The 18,753-nt window shown below is 40.0% G+C and overlaps 1 protein-coding gene across 2 annotated transcripts in view; it reads left to right on the top strand.

The window, feature by feature from the left end:
* The window catches only part of PLCB1 (phospholipase C beta 1), a gene marked incomplete at both ends in the record, with an annotated part of 756,028 nt that overhangs the window by 492,681 nt on the left and 244,594 nt on the right, over window positions 1-18,753 (top strand). For both annotated transcript variants that reach the window (XM_080716836.1, XM_080716837.1), the window contains 3 exons: window positions 13,618-13,697; window positions 16,413-16,466; window positions 17,663-17,738. In XM_080716836.1, the coding sequence (XP_080572962.1) occupies window positions 13,618-13,697; window positions 16,413-16,466; window positions 17,663-17,738 (210 nt within the window). The remainder of the gene's footprint in view (window positions 1-13,617; window positions 13,698-16,412; window positions 16,467-17,662; window positions 17,739-18,753) is intronic.

The following is an 18,753-nucleotide window of genomic DNA, read 5'->3' as shown; positions in this document are numbered from 1 at the left end:
TAAAAGTAATCATTGTGGAGGATGATAGTGGAGGAAGGAGAAGAAGTAGATAGGAGATGAAGTCAGATATTTAAAGCCTTATCAATCAGAACAGGATATCAATTGTCAAATTCACAAGTCAGATAATCAAGGAAAAGCATTACATGTATATTTAGAAATATGAAAGTAATCCTCAAAACCTTAAGAACAGAAATGCTGAAAATTACAGTCAAGAATCAAAACCAATATGCAGAAGCAATCATTACTTTTCATTTTAAGCCCTCTGAACAATTTTAGAAAAACTATATCTCTTTCATAGACAGGATTTTATAGATTACTACCATTTAAGAAGAATTTGTTGTATCTGGCATGGATCTAAGCATTTAACAATCATTAATCCAATTTCTGTGACTGACCTATAAAGTTAAGTCCTATTATTACCAACACCTTGTAAGATAAATAAATAATGAACAGCTTATAAAGAAACCTGTCCAAAGAATTCTATCAGTCAGAAGTAACCTGTACAAGAAAATTCTATCAGTAAGAAGTAAAATTTACCTTTGGGCAATAGAAAACCAAACAGTAGTTTGGGCAAAGTAATAATCACTTATTTACTTGTATTTTGGTTGATTTTGATGTGTTGGGTTTTGTTGTTGTTGCTCTTGTTGTTTCCATTATGTAGCAGAGACCTGAAGGTAGGCAGGTTTTGGCAGATTCCATTGTCCCATGGATAATAAGACGGAAGACCCTGTTATTCTCATGGCTGTCCTCATAGACTAAGATACTTCTGCTGCTTCAGCCATTACATATATTTTCTCAACAACAGAAAGAAAGGAAAGGAACATCTACATCAGGAAACTACATTTCCCCAGAACCCATTTTTTAATTATTCATCAAAATACTTAGTAGTGAGATAGATTATATTATAGGACCTACTTACATGTTTTTATTATCTATAACACAGCACAGTTCTGCTTAAATTTGATTGGTCGTGGGGCACATGCCGCCCTAAAGCTGAGGAAACTGGAAAATGTAGTTTTCTGCTGGGCCGGCTGCTAACCTGGGTACCACTGAGCCTCTGGCAGGTTACAAGGAAAAGCTGGTTATTGGATAACACTCAATAGTGTGTGTCATAGCTAGAAAGTGGTGGAGTGGGGTTTTGAAATCCAGGAAAGTATGAGAAAAATCAATAGCAGGAGTCAGGAAAGACCATTAAGTAAGCTGATCTTCACGTTCTATAGGAGGCAGAGACAGGAGGATCACAGATTAGAGTCCAACCTCAACAACTTAGTGAAACTTAAAAAAACCTAGTGAGACTGTGTTTCACAATATAAAATAAAAAGAGCTGAGGATGTGGCTCTAAATTAGAACACTACCCACCCCCAGGTTCAATCAATTCCTAGTACAAAAGAAAAAATAGCCGGGCGTGGTGGCGCACACTTGTAATCCCCGCGCTTGGGAGGCAGAGACAGGAGGATCGCGCAGGTTCGAAGCCAGCCGCGCACGCTGGCTTAGGAGACCCTGTTTCCAAATAAAAATGTAAAAATAGGTCTGGGAGTGTAGCCTGGAGGTAGAAGGGCTTCCAGGAACCCCAGTACCAAAAAAAAAAAAAAAAAAAAAAGAAAGAAAGAAAAAATAAAAAGTTTCTTTACCTTTTTAGTGTTTAAAAAAAAAAAAAAGACTTTCTTACCAAAGGACAAATAGCCTTTCATTTGAAGAAGAGAAATCCAAAATCCAGATTACCAAAAGATTTTTTTTTCAAAAAGTTCGGAGGTATAATTAAAGTAATTTTAAGCAAATTGATTTCCAAATGAGAAAATTATAGTTTAACAGAATTCTATCCTTATGTTATATGTTAATACGAACTACCTGTGCATAGTTCACTAATCAGTTTTCAAGGAATGCAGTTTTAATTTTGTCAGATTCCATTCAGCACGTAGGCAGCACCACTTAACTTCCAAGAAACTGTGATCACTCCCCTTTCCTGTCGACATACATCATACCAAGGAGATTGACTGTGTTTTTGAAAATATCTTTTTTTTTGATCTTCTCAAATAAAATCACATTACAAAAAATTCACCATGCTATCACTTATAATTACAGAACCTGCTTACATGCATTTATTATCTAGAGTCCTAGCACCAAGGCAGATACAAAAGAGGTCATAATTAACATCAAGACTGCTAGTGGTAGAAGACAAAATAGCAAGTGTTTTAATAAACGTCATGTGCAGCTGCTGGAGGCCACCACCCCAAGGAGATGGCAGATTGACATGAAAGCCGGAGTGATGAAGATTTGGTGGGGTTTTCACTTGAACGCTCAATGAGCATTTTCTCAGTTGTACAAATGAGCAATGACCCTGGAAACTAGCTGGAGAAGAAGAGGAGGTCTCCCCACGTGATGCTAAAAACGTACTTGAGGCTCATAATGACAGAGCTACAGACCTCTCACTGTGAAAACTACAACCAAAGCAAACATCATTTTCTTTTCTTCTCCTCTGCCTAGGATATTGTTCCTTCAGAGGAAGTCTTGGTTCATTTTTTGTTGCTAGAACAGAGTACCCCAATTGAGTAATCAGTAAAGGAAAGAAGTTTATTTATCTTTTTGTTTTCGGTATTGGGCATAGAACTCCAAGTTACACCCCCAGCCCTAAGTTTTATTCTTTTTTTTTTTGAAACAGGGTCTCAAGAGTTGCAAAGGGCCTCACTAAGTAGCTGAGGCCGTTCGCAAACTGTGATCCTCCTGTCTCAGCCTCCCGAATTCTGGGATCACAAGTGTGCACCACCACGCCTGGCCAAAGTTTATTTATTTTAAGAGTGTCTAGAGGCTGAACATCCAACTTTGGGCAGTTTCATCAGACAATGGCCTTGTGTTGTTACATAAAATGACAGAAATGCCAAAGGGCAAAGGAGGCACATGGAGAGACGCAGACGTGAGAGGTGACCTTGCTTTATAATAAACCGCCCTCAGTAACTAACTCAGTCCCATGAGAATGAAAACTCACTCACTATCACAAGAATTAACTTAATCTCCAGGGAATTTTTTCTGATGACTTCATTGCTCTCAATACTACCAGAATAGCAGTAAAATTTTAGCATGAGTATCAGAAGGGATAAACCACATCCGAAGCCCTCGCAAGGGGTTTAATTTTTTTTCCTTTGAAGAATTATCCTAATGATCACTTTCATTTTATTACACTACATTAAACTTTTCTTATTTGGTAGAGGAACATATGTTAAAAAGACTAGAAATGTACTAGACCCATCACCTTTCAAAAGTAACTTAAAACATGGGTACCTGAACATGTAAGTCTTCTACACTGTGCTTTTTTTTTAAATATATTTTTATTGGTGCATTGTAGTCAAACATCTCAATGGAATACAAGATGTGTGAGGATATACAAGCACATATCACCCAATTAGCCTTTATCCAATCCCCATTCCATTTCCTCCCCCTCCCTTGATCCCATGCTTGATTTAGGATTGACTTTGATATATTTAAGTACATCATGTGCTTTGAAGAGATCCATCTTCCCCCCTCCCATCCCCTTAATTGCATCCACCGTAATTGCTCCTCCATAGGGCCCTTTCTTCAACTAGATTTCCTCCTATTACCCATTTCTTCCTAGGTTTTTCATATTGGGGAAAGCATTTGATATTTTATTTTCTGTAATATTTCCCTGTGGATGCCGCATTGCAGGCTCCAATCCCACTCTCAAAGGCCCCGGCACCGGCCTTGCCTCATGGCAGGCTCTGATCCCAGCCTCGTAGGCCTTGGTACAGGCCTCCCCACATGGCAGGCTCCAATTCCGTTCCTCAGAGGCTTCAACACCAGTCTTGCCTCATAGCAGGCTCCTATCCTGGCCTCGCTGGCCCTGCAGGCCCCGACCCCAGCCTCATTGCCCAGCAGGCTCCAATCCTGGTCTCCTTGGCCCCGGCACTGGCCTCACCACACGGCAGTCTCCTATCCTGCCCTCACTGGCCCTGGCACCGGCCTTGCCTCACGGCAGGCTCCTATCCTAGTCTCAGAGGCCTCAGCATTGGCCTCGCTGTGCTGTGGGCTCTGGTCTCTGTCACTGTGAGCAGGTTGTCTACAGAAGTTCCCTTTTATCCTCCTTTTTTTTTTTTTAATATGAGAAAGCAATTATTCACTTATCTGGGAAAAGATAATTGAGCAATGGTCCTTCAGAATACAGCCCCAAAGGTAGAATAAAGTACATTTTTATAGCCAATGTATTTACCCCAAACCATAACACTAAAGCTTCTCTACTTTATTAATTGGTGAACTCTCTCAGCCCTGTTTACAGCCAGTCATCCTAGTTTTTATACCCTACTCCAGTACAGCTCACATAATAATAGATTACTTGCAAAACCAGCTTTCCCAACCCTGTTACCAAGAATGGTGATTGAAGCTTGTAACTATATGAGCGACATAATGGTGTCTAAAACTTGTAACTGTAGGAGAGACATAGGTTAATATTAAAAGGCAAATTTATTTGAAGAAAGAATTCTTTTGACCAAAAAAAAAAAAAAACATTTTTACTCATACAAGCCATTCAACTCAGTATGAATTTTCTCCCTATTTTATAAAAAGAATAAGACTATGAAGTCTATGAACTATGAAGTCTCACTTGAGTTACAAGATGATAAAAACCTTTTTCTTCAGTCTTTTTTTTCCACAGAACTCCCATGGGAAACCATTCTTAGAGATCCCCACACCCTTCCGTTCCTCCACACACTGATTCTTGATTCTCCCCTAGTCCCAAATATTGACTCTCATAGACATTCTGGGTTCTTGTCCGCCTTGATTCTTAGAGGCAGACAGGTCAGATCACTCCCAGAATTCTGCACATGGGAAGCTAGAAAATGAGTCAGACTCTGTGGAAGTAGAAGATACCATATGTAACATCTCTTGGTGTAGTTGGTATCCATGGAGAAGCACCTGTCAGTAGGGGAAGACACCTGCTGGCTGGGAAGAGAGATTAGTGTGAAAGCAGAAAAGAAAGTCTCCAGGAATTCAGGCTCCAGATTCCTCTCCATCTTGGATTATTAATACATTCTCTTATGGTAGTGTCTAATTTTTCCTTTATTTACAATAAATAGTAACCCAGTCTCCTTGATAAAATCTCCTATTTTCCAATTAGCTTTAGTTGTGATATTTTTAACTGTAGCATAAGAAAATACATTTGAATCACCTGATCTGTAACAATTGCTCAACTATCTTTGATAGTGCACCATTTGAGTGGTATGAAAGGCTAGTATCCTACTAGGGATAATATTGGGTCCTAATATGTTTCCTGTCTGGAATTTTCATTGTTGTTGATTTTTTTTTTTTTTTTTTTTTTGGTGGTGGTGGTACTGGGGTTCCTGGAAACCCTTCTACCTCCGGACTACACTCCCAGACCTATTTTTATACTTTTTTATTTGGAAACAGGGTCTCTTAAGCCAGCGCAGTTGGCTTCAAACCCACGTGATCCTCCTGTCTCCGCCTCCCAAGCACGGGGATTTCAAGCATGCGCCACCACACCCGGCCATTGTTGTTTTTAATGCTTGGTATTTATGTTTTGAGGGGGAGAATAGTCAACAACCATTTCTGAGTATGAGATGAAAATGAGAATATTTGACTACAGAGTCTAAGACTTACACTGCTACCTAATACAGAGAGACATGCCAGAAATTTTTCTGAAATTCTAAATGTTCCATATAGTATCATGAATATAGTGACTTCTTAGTTCTTTCTGATTTTAACAAAAGGCTCTGCAGCTCATGCACCATCTTTCACCATGAAAAGATTCTTTGCTGCATTATGAAGACAAATGCCCAGGGGGATGAATTCTGATACATTCCAGGAGATGAGAGCCTAGTGCTCAGCCAGGCAGGGCGGCTCTGAAGGCGCCACACAGCGTCCCTCCTTACCCAAATCCCAGGCCACCGCACACTTGTACTTACAGGTAATCAGGGTGATACCATTAGCAATGGCAGCATTAGGAATTTTCCAATAAATAGAATATTAACCAAAGCATTAAAAATGGGACCTTTGTATGTCCTGCATATATTAAAATACCTTATTTTAAGTTTTATGTATTTAAATTTTTCTTTAAGAGTTAATTAAATGGGCGGAATACTGATGACTTTTTAAATTATCAGTGCATTACAATTGTACACATAGTAAGATTCATAGCAATACTTTCATAAATGCATGTAACATTATTTGATCTGTTTCCTTCTCTGTACCTCCCTTTGCACAGAAGACTTTTATGGCAATGAAACTAGTCTGCCTGGGGCAGTAATTATCAATACATATCATTATAGATCTGTCAAAATTCATAGACTATATAACACAAAAAACTCAACCCTAATGTAAATTATAGATTCTGAGTAATAATAATATGATCATATAGGTCCACTGATTATAATAAATGTACCATTCTAGTGGGGGAGATTAACAATAGGAGAAGGTTATGCATATGTGCGGGTAGGGAATATGTGGAAAATCTCTGTACCTTCCATTTAATTTTCCTATGAACCTGAAACTGCTTCAAAAAATAAAATCTATTAAAAATGTAATCACAGCCAGGCATGATGGTGAATACCTTTAATCCCAGTACTTGGGTAACTGAGACAGGAAGATCAAGGCCAGCCTCCATAACTTCACAAAACCTTCAACAAGTACCAAGACCCTATTTCAAAACAAAATAAGTAAAGAAAGGAAAAAGGGTGAGGGTGTAGCTTGGAGGTAGAATGTCCCTGGGTCCTAGCCTCAGTACACTTACACACTCAGGAAATGAAGCCTTCTAAATTGGACTCCTTGAAAATCTGCTGTCAGACCACTGACATTTGTTATTATTTTTACTTTATGACAGCAATCACTGACTTACAATTGTACATATATGTATATATGTATACATATGTCTTTCAGCATAACTCTTCAAATGAGTATATATTTTGGAAAGCTAAAGAACATACTGCCCTTTTGGGGGCTCCAGCTGGTTAGGTTGTGGAAAGCTGGAAGGCCCTGGAAGGCTTCAGATGTCCCCAGAAGCCATTTACAACGTGCATCCACGATGCCATGCTCAGTTTCCATCAAGAAGAGTCATACTGAAACTGGCCTGTGTTTGAGATCAAACAAACAAAAACCCCTTTAAAACAATACTTTTAAGAACAATGAAAGGAAAAATGGGTGACGAATACAACAGGAAATCTGCAGAAAAGCAAAAGCAGAGGAGCCGCAAATTATAAAATGATGTTCAATTATGTTGGTAAATTGAAATGTCACATGAGACAGTGCAGGATTCTGCATTGCGTTCATTAGATTTGCAAAGACTTTTCTGAATGTATTTTTTAATTTTTGCGGTATATTGTAGTCATACATCTCAATGGAGTACAAGATGGTAGAGGCATACACGCACACGCCATCCCATTAGCCCTTACTCAATTCCCACCCCATCCCCTCCCCTCCCTCTTTCTCATGTTTGGCTTAGTGATTGACTTTGATATTTTTTTTTAATGTTCACCATGTACATTAGGGTATTTTCCTCTTCCTCCCTCCTGTCCCCTTAGTTATTTTGCCTTATTTGCTCATCTACAGTTTCTCCTTTGTCTAGAGTTTCTCCTATCACCCATTTTCTTTCTAGCTTCTGCATATTAGGGAGACGCTCTGATTTCTTATTTTTTGTGACTTATTTCACTTAACATAATGTTCTCCAGTTCTATCCATCTCCCTGTAAATGATGTAATTTTGTTCTTCTTTATAGCGGGGTAAAATTCCATTGTGTACATACTCCATAGTTTTGTAATCCACTCATCTGTTGATGGACATTTTGGCTGGTTCCATAGTTTGGCAATGGTGAATTGTGTAGTTATGAACATATAGATACCCATGCATTCGTTTGGTAGTTTGACTAATACTACCAAATAATAATTGTGAAACAGTTGTTAGTAGTATTAAGCAAATACATAAATTCTATGGCATGAGAATGTCAGAACTTAAGTGGGTTTAGAAATAAAAATATGCAGCCGGGCGTGGTGGCGCACGCTTGTAATCCCCGCGCTTGGGAGGCGGAGACAGGAGGATCGCACAGGTTCGAAGCCAGCCGCACTGACTTAAGAGACCCTGTTTCCAAGTAAAAATATAAAAATAGGTCTGGGAGTGTAGCCTGGAGGTAGAAGGGTTTCCAAGAACCCCAGTACCACCAAAAATAAATAAATAAATAAATAAATAAATAAATAATAAATAAATAAATAAAATATGCTTGTAATCCCAGTACTTGCGAGGCAGAGACCCGAAGATAGCAGGTTCAAGGACAGCTTCAGCAATTTTGTATGACTTTGTTTAAAACTAAAAAGTAAAATATGGCTAGGGTGTAGCTTTGGAGATTAAATCACCCTGGATTCAATAAAACAAAAAAAATTGTGATATGATAGGAAAACTCGGTATCTTCAGTGGTATCAGCACTGGCACCTCCGTATCGACAGAGGGAGCAAACAAGAACCTGGCAGACTAATGTGCAAGCATGAACATTAAAACTCCAGCTGAACTCCATGGACATTGATACTGAGAGTCATTTTCTCCAGTAAGGGTCTCTGTTGCCCCCTTCATGAGAAGAGATTGATCAGAAAGCAGAAAGCTTCCTTTAAGAAGCTCCAGGGTTGGCCGGGCGTGGTGAGCACGCTTGTAATCCCCGCGCTTGGGAGGCGGAGACAGGAGGATCTCGCAGGATCAAAGCCAGCTGCGCTGGCGTAAGAGACCCTTTTTCAAAAATATAAAATAGGTCTGGGAGTGTAGCCCGGAGGTAGACGGGCTTCCAGGAACCCCAGTACCACCACAAAAAAAAAAAATAAAAAAAGGAGCTCCAGGGTTTAAATAGCAGTGGCTGACCCAAACTGAGTGACAATCAGACCTTTATCAGAAACTTTGTTTCTGAAAGTAGAAAGCAAATCCCAGACTTCCTTTATTTAATCTTAGATTAAATAAAAAATCTCTCCTTCCAGACCATATTAACCAAAGCTCAGCACTAGATTTATGAAAATACTGCCACAGCAGGATTTGTCTCCCCTGTATCAAATAATATTTTATAATCTCATGAAGAACTGAAGTTGCATTAAGCTTTCTCTTGTCATATCCCTTTAGCCATATTTTTCTTAATGTAGCTGAAAGTCTTTTGAGCTGCGCAAAAACTAATAGCTAAAATAACTTTTTTTATTTGTTTGAGAAGAGATTAGACAAAGACTGGAATAATGCTTCCTAAACCAGATCCTGGAACATCTTGCTACTTAAAATGCTATGTCTGGGCCAGCAGGATGCTCAGACTTGACTATATACATAAAACATAAAGTTTCCTGGGAAAGTGCAAGTTCTGTGTCAGCAGATGTGTGGAGGCCAAAATCCTATATTCCTAACAAGAAATTAGTCAATCCTACAAGTTTTCTTCAGATTGCTACTTAGGCATGGTTTTGCACAGACCTCACTTGGGGACTCCTAAAAATTGCAAAATCTATGCCAGGCGTGGTGGCACACTTTTGTAATCCCCGCGCTTGGGAGGCGGAGACAGGAGGATCCCGCAGGTTCGAAGCCAGACTCTCTGGCTTAAGAGACCCTGTTTCCAAATAAAAAAATATAAAAAATAGGTCTGGGAGTGTAGCCGGGAGGTAGAAGGGTTTCAGGAAACCCCAGTACCACCAAAAAAAAAAAAAAAAAAAAAAAAAAAAAAAAAAAAAAATTGCAAAATCTTTGTCCCTTCCCTCAGATCTACTGATTCAGCGTCTGCATTTTAACAAGACCCCTAGTGACTATACAAGTGATGATTTGAGAAGAGCTGCTTTAGAACACTTGTGAACCAATTCTTCCTGCTTACACAAGGTGGCTACTTCTGGTGCCCAAGATCCTTGAAATACAAATGACTGTGCTATAGAAAATTCTACCAAGGGCTCTGCCCATATTCACTTTGATTCCTTTATCATTTTTACACACAACAGCCCAGTGGGCTTTCACTCCCATCAGCAATCCCTGTGTCTCTGTCTTGGCTCCTCCTTCTGAATTCTGGAACCCACTTTCTAGCAAGGAGAGCAGAAAGTGCCTGGGGATTTCTCATCCCTTTTTGGCAGCCCTTAACTAAGACTAACAGGGACATGGATTTCGAAACTCCAGCTGCCTTCTCACTAATTAGAAAACTCAACTTAGTGAGGCCTTTTGCAACTCAGATCCTGTTTCAAAATAAAGAATAAAAAATAGAGCTGAGGGTGTAGCTTGAAGGCAGAAAGAATGCTTGGGTTAATTCGAAAGAAAGAAAAGAAAGAAAAAGAAAGAAAGAAAGAAAAGAAAGAAAGAAAGGAAGGAAGGAAGGAAGGAAGGAAGGAAGGAAGAGAGGGGAGGAAGGAAGGAAGGAAGGAAGGAAGGAAGGAAGGAAGGAAGGAAGGAAACAGATAACTCAGCTGTGAGGTGTGATGTACACGTGGAGGGGTGAAGCTAGTGTTGCCCTCCGTAGACTTTGCTTGGCTTCTAGCCTTTCAGCCTCCTTCCTCCGCAGTCCTGCTCACTTCTCTGTGCAGGGCTAAAAACTGCAGGAAGCCATTGGATTCTAGGTGTTCCACACTTGGTCATTCAGATGGTTGAATTCTGAGAATGTGATGAAAATAAATTGTGCTTCTCCTTCTGAATGAGCTGTGGCTGTGCAGTGAAGCTAGTGATGGTGCTGTCCCTTTGTTGGCTTCATGATGGGCTGGAGGAAAGACCTAAGCAAACAGGAGACTTGTGATGACCAGTGTGGTGTCCACAGACACATGTGGCCGTGGAGCACTTGACGTGTGGCTCGTGCAAATTTAGACAGTCTACTAAGCATACAATCTACTGTACTTCAAATGTTTAACATATCAAAAGAATGTAAGATATCTCATAATTAATTTTATGTTGATTACATAATTTATACAGGTTATGTATCTCTTATCCAGGATTCATGGGAACAGAGTGTTTCTGACCCTGCATTTTTTTTCTGAGTTTTGGAATATTTGCATATACATAATGAGAAATATTGGGAATGGGACCCAAGGTTAAACGTATATTTTACTTATGTTTTATAAACCTCTTATACAAGTAGTCTCAGTGGTAATTTTACAGTTTTTATTGCACCTACAGTTTGAATGCAACCTGTCACATGAGGACAGATGAATTTTCCACTTTTAGTCTCATGGAGGTACTCAAAAAGTTTTGCATTTTGGAGTTTTGGAAGCAAGAGGATGTGCAACTTATAATACTATTTTTGAAATATTGGCCTAAATAAAATGCCTTAGTAGAATTACTTCATTTCATCTGTTTCTTTTCATTTATTAACAGAGAATTATAAATTAACAAAGTGTCATTTTGGAGTCTTAGCTTTCAACCTCAACTTTCAGGATAATTTAAATTTGCCCAGAATTTTGAAATCCTTCACTGTATCTACTTCTGGTATGGATTTGGCTCCCAGTAAACTTACAAAACTGCATATTACCTTCAATTATAAATACTTTCTCTGATACATAAAGGTCCCAAGGAACTAGAAGTAGATGAAGTTTGACACTTACCCCAGAAAATATTATACCAGATACATATTTTAAACCAGCACCAATAGTTACTACTACTCATTTAAACATTTAATTTGAAGAAAACTGATTTTCAAGCTTTTAAAAGTATTTTGATGCTTTTCTGTGTGCATATCAAGTTCTATGGTCCATATTTGTTTTTGTAGGCAGTTTTTTTTTTTTTCGTAGCTATGCTGTGTTGTCATTTTTAAATTTTCTGCCAACAATCAGTAGAGTTAAAAGCCTTAGTATTTCTTACCTGGACTCTTGCGGATTCCTAATTAAATTATTCAGGCAAATGCAGACCCAAAGAGAGCAGAAGTGGCTATGTGCATGTCAGACAAAGTAGACGTTAAGTCAAAAACTGTAAAAAGAGACAAAGAAGGTCATGATATTTTGATAAAGGTATTGACTCATCAAGAGGGCAAACTAGTTTTAAATTGTGATATGTGCGCCCTTGGAGCATGACTGTACATAAAGCAAATATTAAGTCAGGCAGGGTAGCACCTGACTGTAATTTCAGCTACTTGGGAGGTTGAGGCAGGAGGATAACATGTTACAAGTCAGCCTCCTCAGTTTAGTGAGACCTTTTTTTAAAAAAATTAATAAAAAGATAAGTGATAAAACACCCCTCCTCCAATCTTTTCTAAACTGAAAAGGCAGGTATTAATAGAGCTACAAAAATGAGATAGACTGAAATACAGTAATAAGATATCAAGTGTTATTTCACTGAAAAGAGATCCAAGCCGGCCGAGAGTGGCAGTGCAGACTTGTCATCTCAGTATTTGGGAGGCTGAGACAGGAGGTTCGGGGGCTCACAGCCAGTCTCAGTGACTTAGTGAGATCCTATTTCAAAATAAAGAATTATAGATAAGTCTTTGGGGTATAGCTCCGAGGTAAAATGCCCTTGGGTTCAATCCCCACAACCAAAAAAAAAAAAAAAACAAAAAACAAAAAAACAAAAAAACTCATGTCATTTGCACATAGAGGGAAAGAAAAAATTTGAAACCAGAATACTTATTATACGTTCTAAACTACCACCCAAAATGGAGATTCAACCCTTTCACAGACTTGTTCTTTTTCACTTTCTTGGGAGCCAGGTGAGATCACTAATGAGTAGGTGTGAGGTAGGGATTAAGATTAGATTAGTGAGCTAGTGAGGATTGATAGGTTTGGAAGGAGGGAGAGGATTGTCTGTTGTTTGACTTCATGACTACAACTGGTTTAGAGAACTTTAGTGAACATATAAAGATCCCTAATATAGCCACTTTGGTATAGATAATAAATTAGGGAGATTGTATTTGCAATTCTATTGAAAATATATTTCCTCTGTATTAAGCCTTTCTATTAATCTATTTCTAATTCATGGAAAATAGTAAAAAAAAAAAAAAAAAAAAGCATGTATTGAAGGCAGAAATCAGTGGAGAGTTTTTTGTTTGTTTGGTTTTTGTTTTTTTGGTGGTACTGGAGTTCCTGGAAACCCTTCTATCTCTGGTCTACACTCCCAGACCTATTTTTTTTTTCCTTTGGTGGTACTGGGGTTCCTGGAAGCCCTTCTACCTCCGGGCTACACTCCCAGACCTACTTTATATTTTTGAAACAGGGTCTGTTAAGCCAGCGCGGCTGGCTACGAACCTGCGCGATCCTCCTGTCTCCGCCACCCAAGCGTGTGCCACCACGCCTGGCTCCAGACCTATTTTTTTTATATATTTTTTTTTAAATTGGAAACAGGGTCTCTTAATCCAGCGAGGCTGGCTTTGAACCTGGGCGATCCTCTTGTCTCCACCTCCCAAGCGCGGGAATTACAAGCGTGCACCACCACACCCGGCCAGTGGAGGTTTTTAAAACAGAAAAAAAATTTTTTTTGCTTTTGTTTAAAGAACATTTTCTCAGAAAAAGAGTCATCACGCAAGGATTTTAATTTATGCCTTTTCTCTCTTCTGTGTGTGTGCCCCAAACAAAAGAGGTAAAGGGTGCCCTTTGACATCCAGATTGGATGATTGTGTTTTCCTGGAAGCTGAGCTGAAAGCATGTCTTACAACTGTGTGATATTTGAGCTAATGCAAGTGTGCTTTCCGTTTCTCAGGAATGGACAAGCGAGGTTTTCAGTTTGGCAACAAACCTGCTGGCCCAAAACATGTCCAGGGACGCGTTTCTGGAAAAAGCGTAAGTCACTCACATTTTACAGCTCAGGGTGTTGCTGCAGCTTCTGAGTCAGTTTCCTCTGTCTTTTGTGAGTCTTTGTGTACGCTGTGCTGGCTTCTCACATTGATAAACATAAGTTTCCCTTTGAGATTTGTTAGCGCGCTGATACCTCCACTGTTCAGAGTGGGAAGACTTCTGAGAAAGATCGCTCTTTTCTCCCAGCCGCACAGCCGCGTCACGCCTGGGCTGAGCTTGCCTGGATGCCAATGCCTTTGACACACAATAAAAAGACACTTCCAGCTCCTGGCAGCTGTGCTCAGAGCTAGAAATTATTAATTTCAGAGAGCCCTCCGCTCTGGCGTCTGCATCTGCCTGTGTCCTCTGGAATTCACCCGGGGAAGAGAGTAGTGAACAGCCTATGTTGCTTGGCCCTCTAGGGTCTCTGTGACAGATGCGGCAGTAACTTCCCTGCCCACTTCAGTCCATAGGCCCAGGCCCGTGCTCTGAGTCCAGCCCTTGTAGACAATCACAGCAAATATTAGTAAGAAAAGAGAAAGGATACAGAGGATAGAGCTGAAGCAAAAGGAGAGAAAGAGAAGCAATGCAAGTCAACAGAGATTGCTTTTCTTCCTTTCTTTTTTCTTTCTCCTTCCTTTCTTCCTCCTTCCCTCCCTCTTTTCTTTCTTTCTTTCTTTCTTTCTTCCTTCCTTTCTTTCTTTTGTTCTTTCTTTCTTTCTTTCTTCCTTTCTTCTCTCTTTTCTCAGTACTGGGGATAGAACCCAAGGGCATTCTACTTCCAAGCTACACTACAGCCCTATTTTTTTTTGGTGGTACTGGGGGTGGAACCCAGAGGTTTTCTACTTCCGGGCTATACCCCCAGACCCATTTTATATTTTATTTGGAAACAGGGTCTCACTAAGTTTCTGAGAGCCTCACTACGCAGCTGAGGCTGGCTTCGAACCTGCGTGATCCTCCTGTCTCAGCCTCCCAAGCGCAACTGCGGGGATTACAAGCGTGCGCCACCACGCCCAGCTCCAGCCCTATTTTTTTAATCTTTATATTTTTTTAAAACAGGGTCTCACTGAGCTGCAAAGGGCCTCATTAAATAGCTGAGGCTGTCCCTAATCTGTGATCCTCCTGTCTCAGCCTCCCAAATGCTGGGATTACAAGCGTGTGCCACCATGCCCGGCTCCCTTTTCTAAAAGTTATTTGACCAAGGAAAATAATAACATGTGCTGAGGAAATAATCACAAGCCATGGGGAAAGCTGCCTGTGTTCTTTTGGAAGCTGGGGAGGTTGGGGAACCTTTAAATCCAAACCACAAGCAGAAGCATTAATGGGTGGCCCTCTGTTGGACTGAAGAGCTTTCTTTCTTCTCTCTTGTTATACAAGACATACCATCCTTGAAAGGCCTCGTACTTGAGCCTTTTTTTTTTTTTTTTTTTTTTTGGTCTTTTCTGTGAAACTTTTTACTTTTAGCCAGTACCACACAAGTCTTCATTTCAGTGTTTTTGTTTTTTTTAAATGGGATCATCTCCTGCCCTGAGTTTGTTACCCACCTGAGGATCCTTCCTACATGCCCCTATCTCCACCCTTCCTTTCTCCCCACTTTTTATTTTGATTTTGATCTTACCATCTTTCATACAACAAACCTTTCTAGAACATCTATTCTTCCGGGCAAAGTTAATGGGCAGAAGTGTAGAGATAAATGACATGGTGTATTTGATCTTGGTGACTAATCATCATGTATTGCAAATGTTTAATCCGGAGAGGTGTCTACTTACAATAACTGCTATGGATACTCTAGAACATGTTTTTGGGTGAGCACATTGTACGCTTTTCTCTTGTGCCTGCACCTAGATGTGGGATTGCCGCATTGTTAAGTGCACACTTTTCTGAAGTATTATTTCTCACACTCACCAGTAATGGTTGAAAGTTCCCTTGCTCTACCTCTATATCTCTGTGTCCATAAGCAATTGAAGAGGTGAATACAGTTTTTGTGTTCATATAATTGATTTCCATACAGTGAGGAGAGGGTTGAGAAGCCTTCCTTTCTTTTCCTTCCTTCCTTCCTTCCTTCCTTCCTTCCTTCCTTCTTTCTTTCGGAATGCTACTACACTGGCAATCGTCTGTTTATTCATTGGGTGGTGATTTGATTATTCTATGCAATTTGTACAAATGCAGCAAACTGAGCATAGGCATGAGCTTTTCTCATGCATTTTATTCTTCGATAAGAAGTATTTATAGCCAGGCGTGGTGTTGCATGCTTGTAATCCTGGCATTTGGGAGGCTGAGACTCTTTGCAACTCAGGAGTCCCTGTTTCAAAATAAAGAATATGCCGGGCGTGGTGGCGCACGCTTGTAATCCCAGCATTTGGGAGGCTGAGACCAGAGGATCACGGTTCACGTCCAGCCTCAGCTACTTAGTGAGGCCCTCTGCAACTCAGTGAGACCTGGTTTCAGAATAAAGGATAAAAAATAGAGCAGGAGGTATAGCTCGGAGGTTGAATGCCCCTGGGTTTCCACCCCCAGACCCGCAAAAAAAAAAAAGAAAGAAAGAAAGGAAGGAAGGAAGGAAGGAAGGAAGAAAGAAAGAAAGAAAGAAAGATAAATAGGGCTATGAGTGTAGCTTGGAGGTAGAATGCTCCTGGGTTCCATCCCCAGTACCGCAGCAAAACAAAACAAAAGAAGTATTTGTGCTTAAATTTAACATGCATTTTTCTGCTTCCGTAACAGCTACACAAAACTGAAGCTGCAAGTCACTCCAGAAGGTCGGATTCCTCTCAAAAAGTAAGCCTCCTGACTCTTCACGTCATTAATGTTCTTTATCTCAAAGACTGAGTCTGTGCCATGGCTCTGATTGGTTTCTCCGCCACCCTAAGCGGAAGCCTGGAAATGTGTGGTGACTCCATCCACATGTCTCACATCAGAGCATCTGGTTTCCTTGTAGGGTTTCCCTGGGCCCCCCTTTCCTGTTGCCAAAGGTGGAAACTCATGACTATACCCCCAAATCCAGCTGAGATTCAGATCTAATCTAGGGGTGCAAAGAGGTTGACTGCAGTGTCTCTTTCTACCAAGATGACTCTAGCCCTAAGGGCTTGAAAAATCAGATGCCAGCAGGAGCCAGGCAGGGAACTTGTCCAGGCAGAGCAGGAGGAGGAAGAAAGCTAAAACACAGGTCAGGTCGAAGGGAAGCGATGGCTCACCCCTACTGAGAACCTGAGGGAGGGGTCAGTGAGCTCCTGACATGAGATTTTATACTGTTATTTAAGAGAACCCATACTTCCTAAGCATTATATCCAATTCTCCATCACTTACATTCTGTTCTTTAAAACCTAATGAGTGAGCTGGGCGTGGTGGCGCACGCTTGTAATCCCCGCGCTTGGGAGGCAGAGACAGGAGGATCGCGCAGGTTCGAAGGCAGCCGCGCGTGCTGGCTTAGGAGACCCTGTTTCCAAATAAAAATGTAAAAATAGGTCTGGGAGTGTAGCCCAGAGGTAGAAGGGCTTCCAGGAACTCCAGTACCATCAAAAAAAAAAAAAAAAAACCTAATGAGTGACCTAGACCATATTAGCCAAACGTGTTCAGCCTTTCACTTGCAAGCTATCAGGGAATTTCTGTCAATTAAAAACAAAAGAAGTTGAACTATTAATAACACAACATACGAGTTTGGAGCAGTGGGGGCAACAAGGAGACAAGGTTGTTTATTTCAGTGTTTCAGATAAGAGGTTATTTATAATGCAAGAGTTTTGGATTGGGCCATCACCATTGTCTCAGAATATTGATTTTATAGTCAATGATATAATTTTTGAAAAGTACGTCTTTTAGAACACAGGTGCAGAGGTATGTGGGCAAGAACCTTTTTTTCCGATCATGGTGAATAATTAATAGATTTGATTCCACGGGATGTTTTGAGTTAGAGTCGTCTATACGCGCTGTGATCCGCACACCCTTGACACACTTCTCTGTGTCATTTCATTTCACAGCATCTACCGCTTGTTTTCAGCAGACCGGAAGCGAGTGGAAACCGCATTAGAGGCTTGCAGCCTTCCATCTTCAAGGGTGAGCACGTCCTCGTACAATAGTAGCACGGCAAAATAGCTCATGATAATTCACACTAGACACACATTGCGCCAGTGTTACCGAGACATAATTTTATAAAATAAGGAATCCCATAACTTATGTGTGAATATTTGCCATGTAGAATACCACTGCTCTATTTCTTCATGTCTACAACCCCAGTATTTCCGTCTAGAATGACCCTTGCTTCTTGTAGATTAAAAAGAAAATCAATATGAGAGTTGAAAGTATAGCTCAGTGGTAAAGCTCATGAGTTTGATCCAAAGAATCACACATAAAAAAATCAATCATAATCTGGTCAGGCAATATTTTTTGAAAATAACCAAAATAGGTCACCACTGTCAAAAAGACAATTTGTAATGTGAATTCAAATCTATCCTTAAAGACAGACCTGGTCTTGATGTCTCTTGAAATATCGACTAATTATGGTGTTGAGCCATTAGCATTAGAAAAACATTCAAAATGCTAATTTCTAGTTTTAAAATATATGTATATATATGCATATATATATATATATACACACACATATATATATATATATATGTTATAAGCCAAGCATGGTGACATATGCTTATAATCCTGGTACTTGGGAGACTAAGACAGGAGGATCACGGGTTTGTGGCCAGCCTCAGAAACTTAGATCATCTCAAATACAGAATTAAAAGGGCTATGGGCATAGCTCGGATGTTGAATGCATGTTCAAACCCTAGTACACACACAAATTATAAGTTATATGCATAATTAATGGGCAGTACATGTTTATACAAAAATCCAGTATGCTCTGCAGGGCTGTGCTCAAAAAGTTTGTACTGAGGAATGAAACTTGCTTGTAGGCGGTAAATTGATTGAGAAGACAAGCGTGTACTATGCTTCTGCCTTTTTTTTTTTTATTAATGCCTGACACATACGAGGCATTACATATACATTAAATACTGGGAATAGAGTATATTTTCTTCTTTTAAATTCCTTTCTGCATAACTGACTCTAAAATGATTTA

This window comes from Muscardinus avellanarius, assembly GCF_963383645.1.
Source record: "Muscardinus avellanarius genome assembly, chromosome: 19".
In the NCBI taxonomy this organism is placed as follows: Eukaryota; Metazoa; Chordata; class Mammalia; order Rodentia; family Gliridae; genus Muscardinus; species Muscardinus avellanarius.
This window is presented reverse-complemented; position numbering and strand designations above follow the sequence as displayed.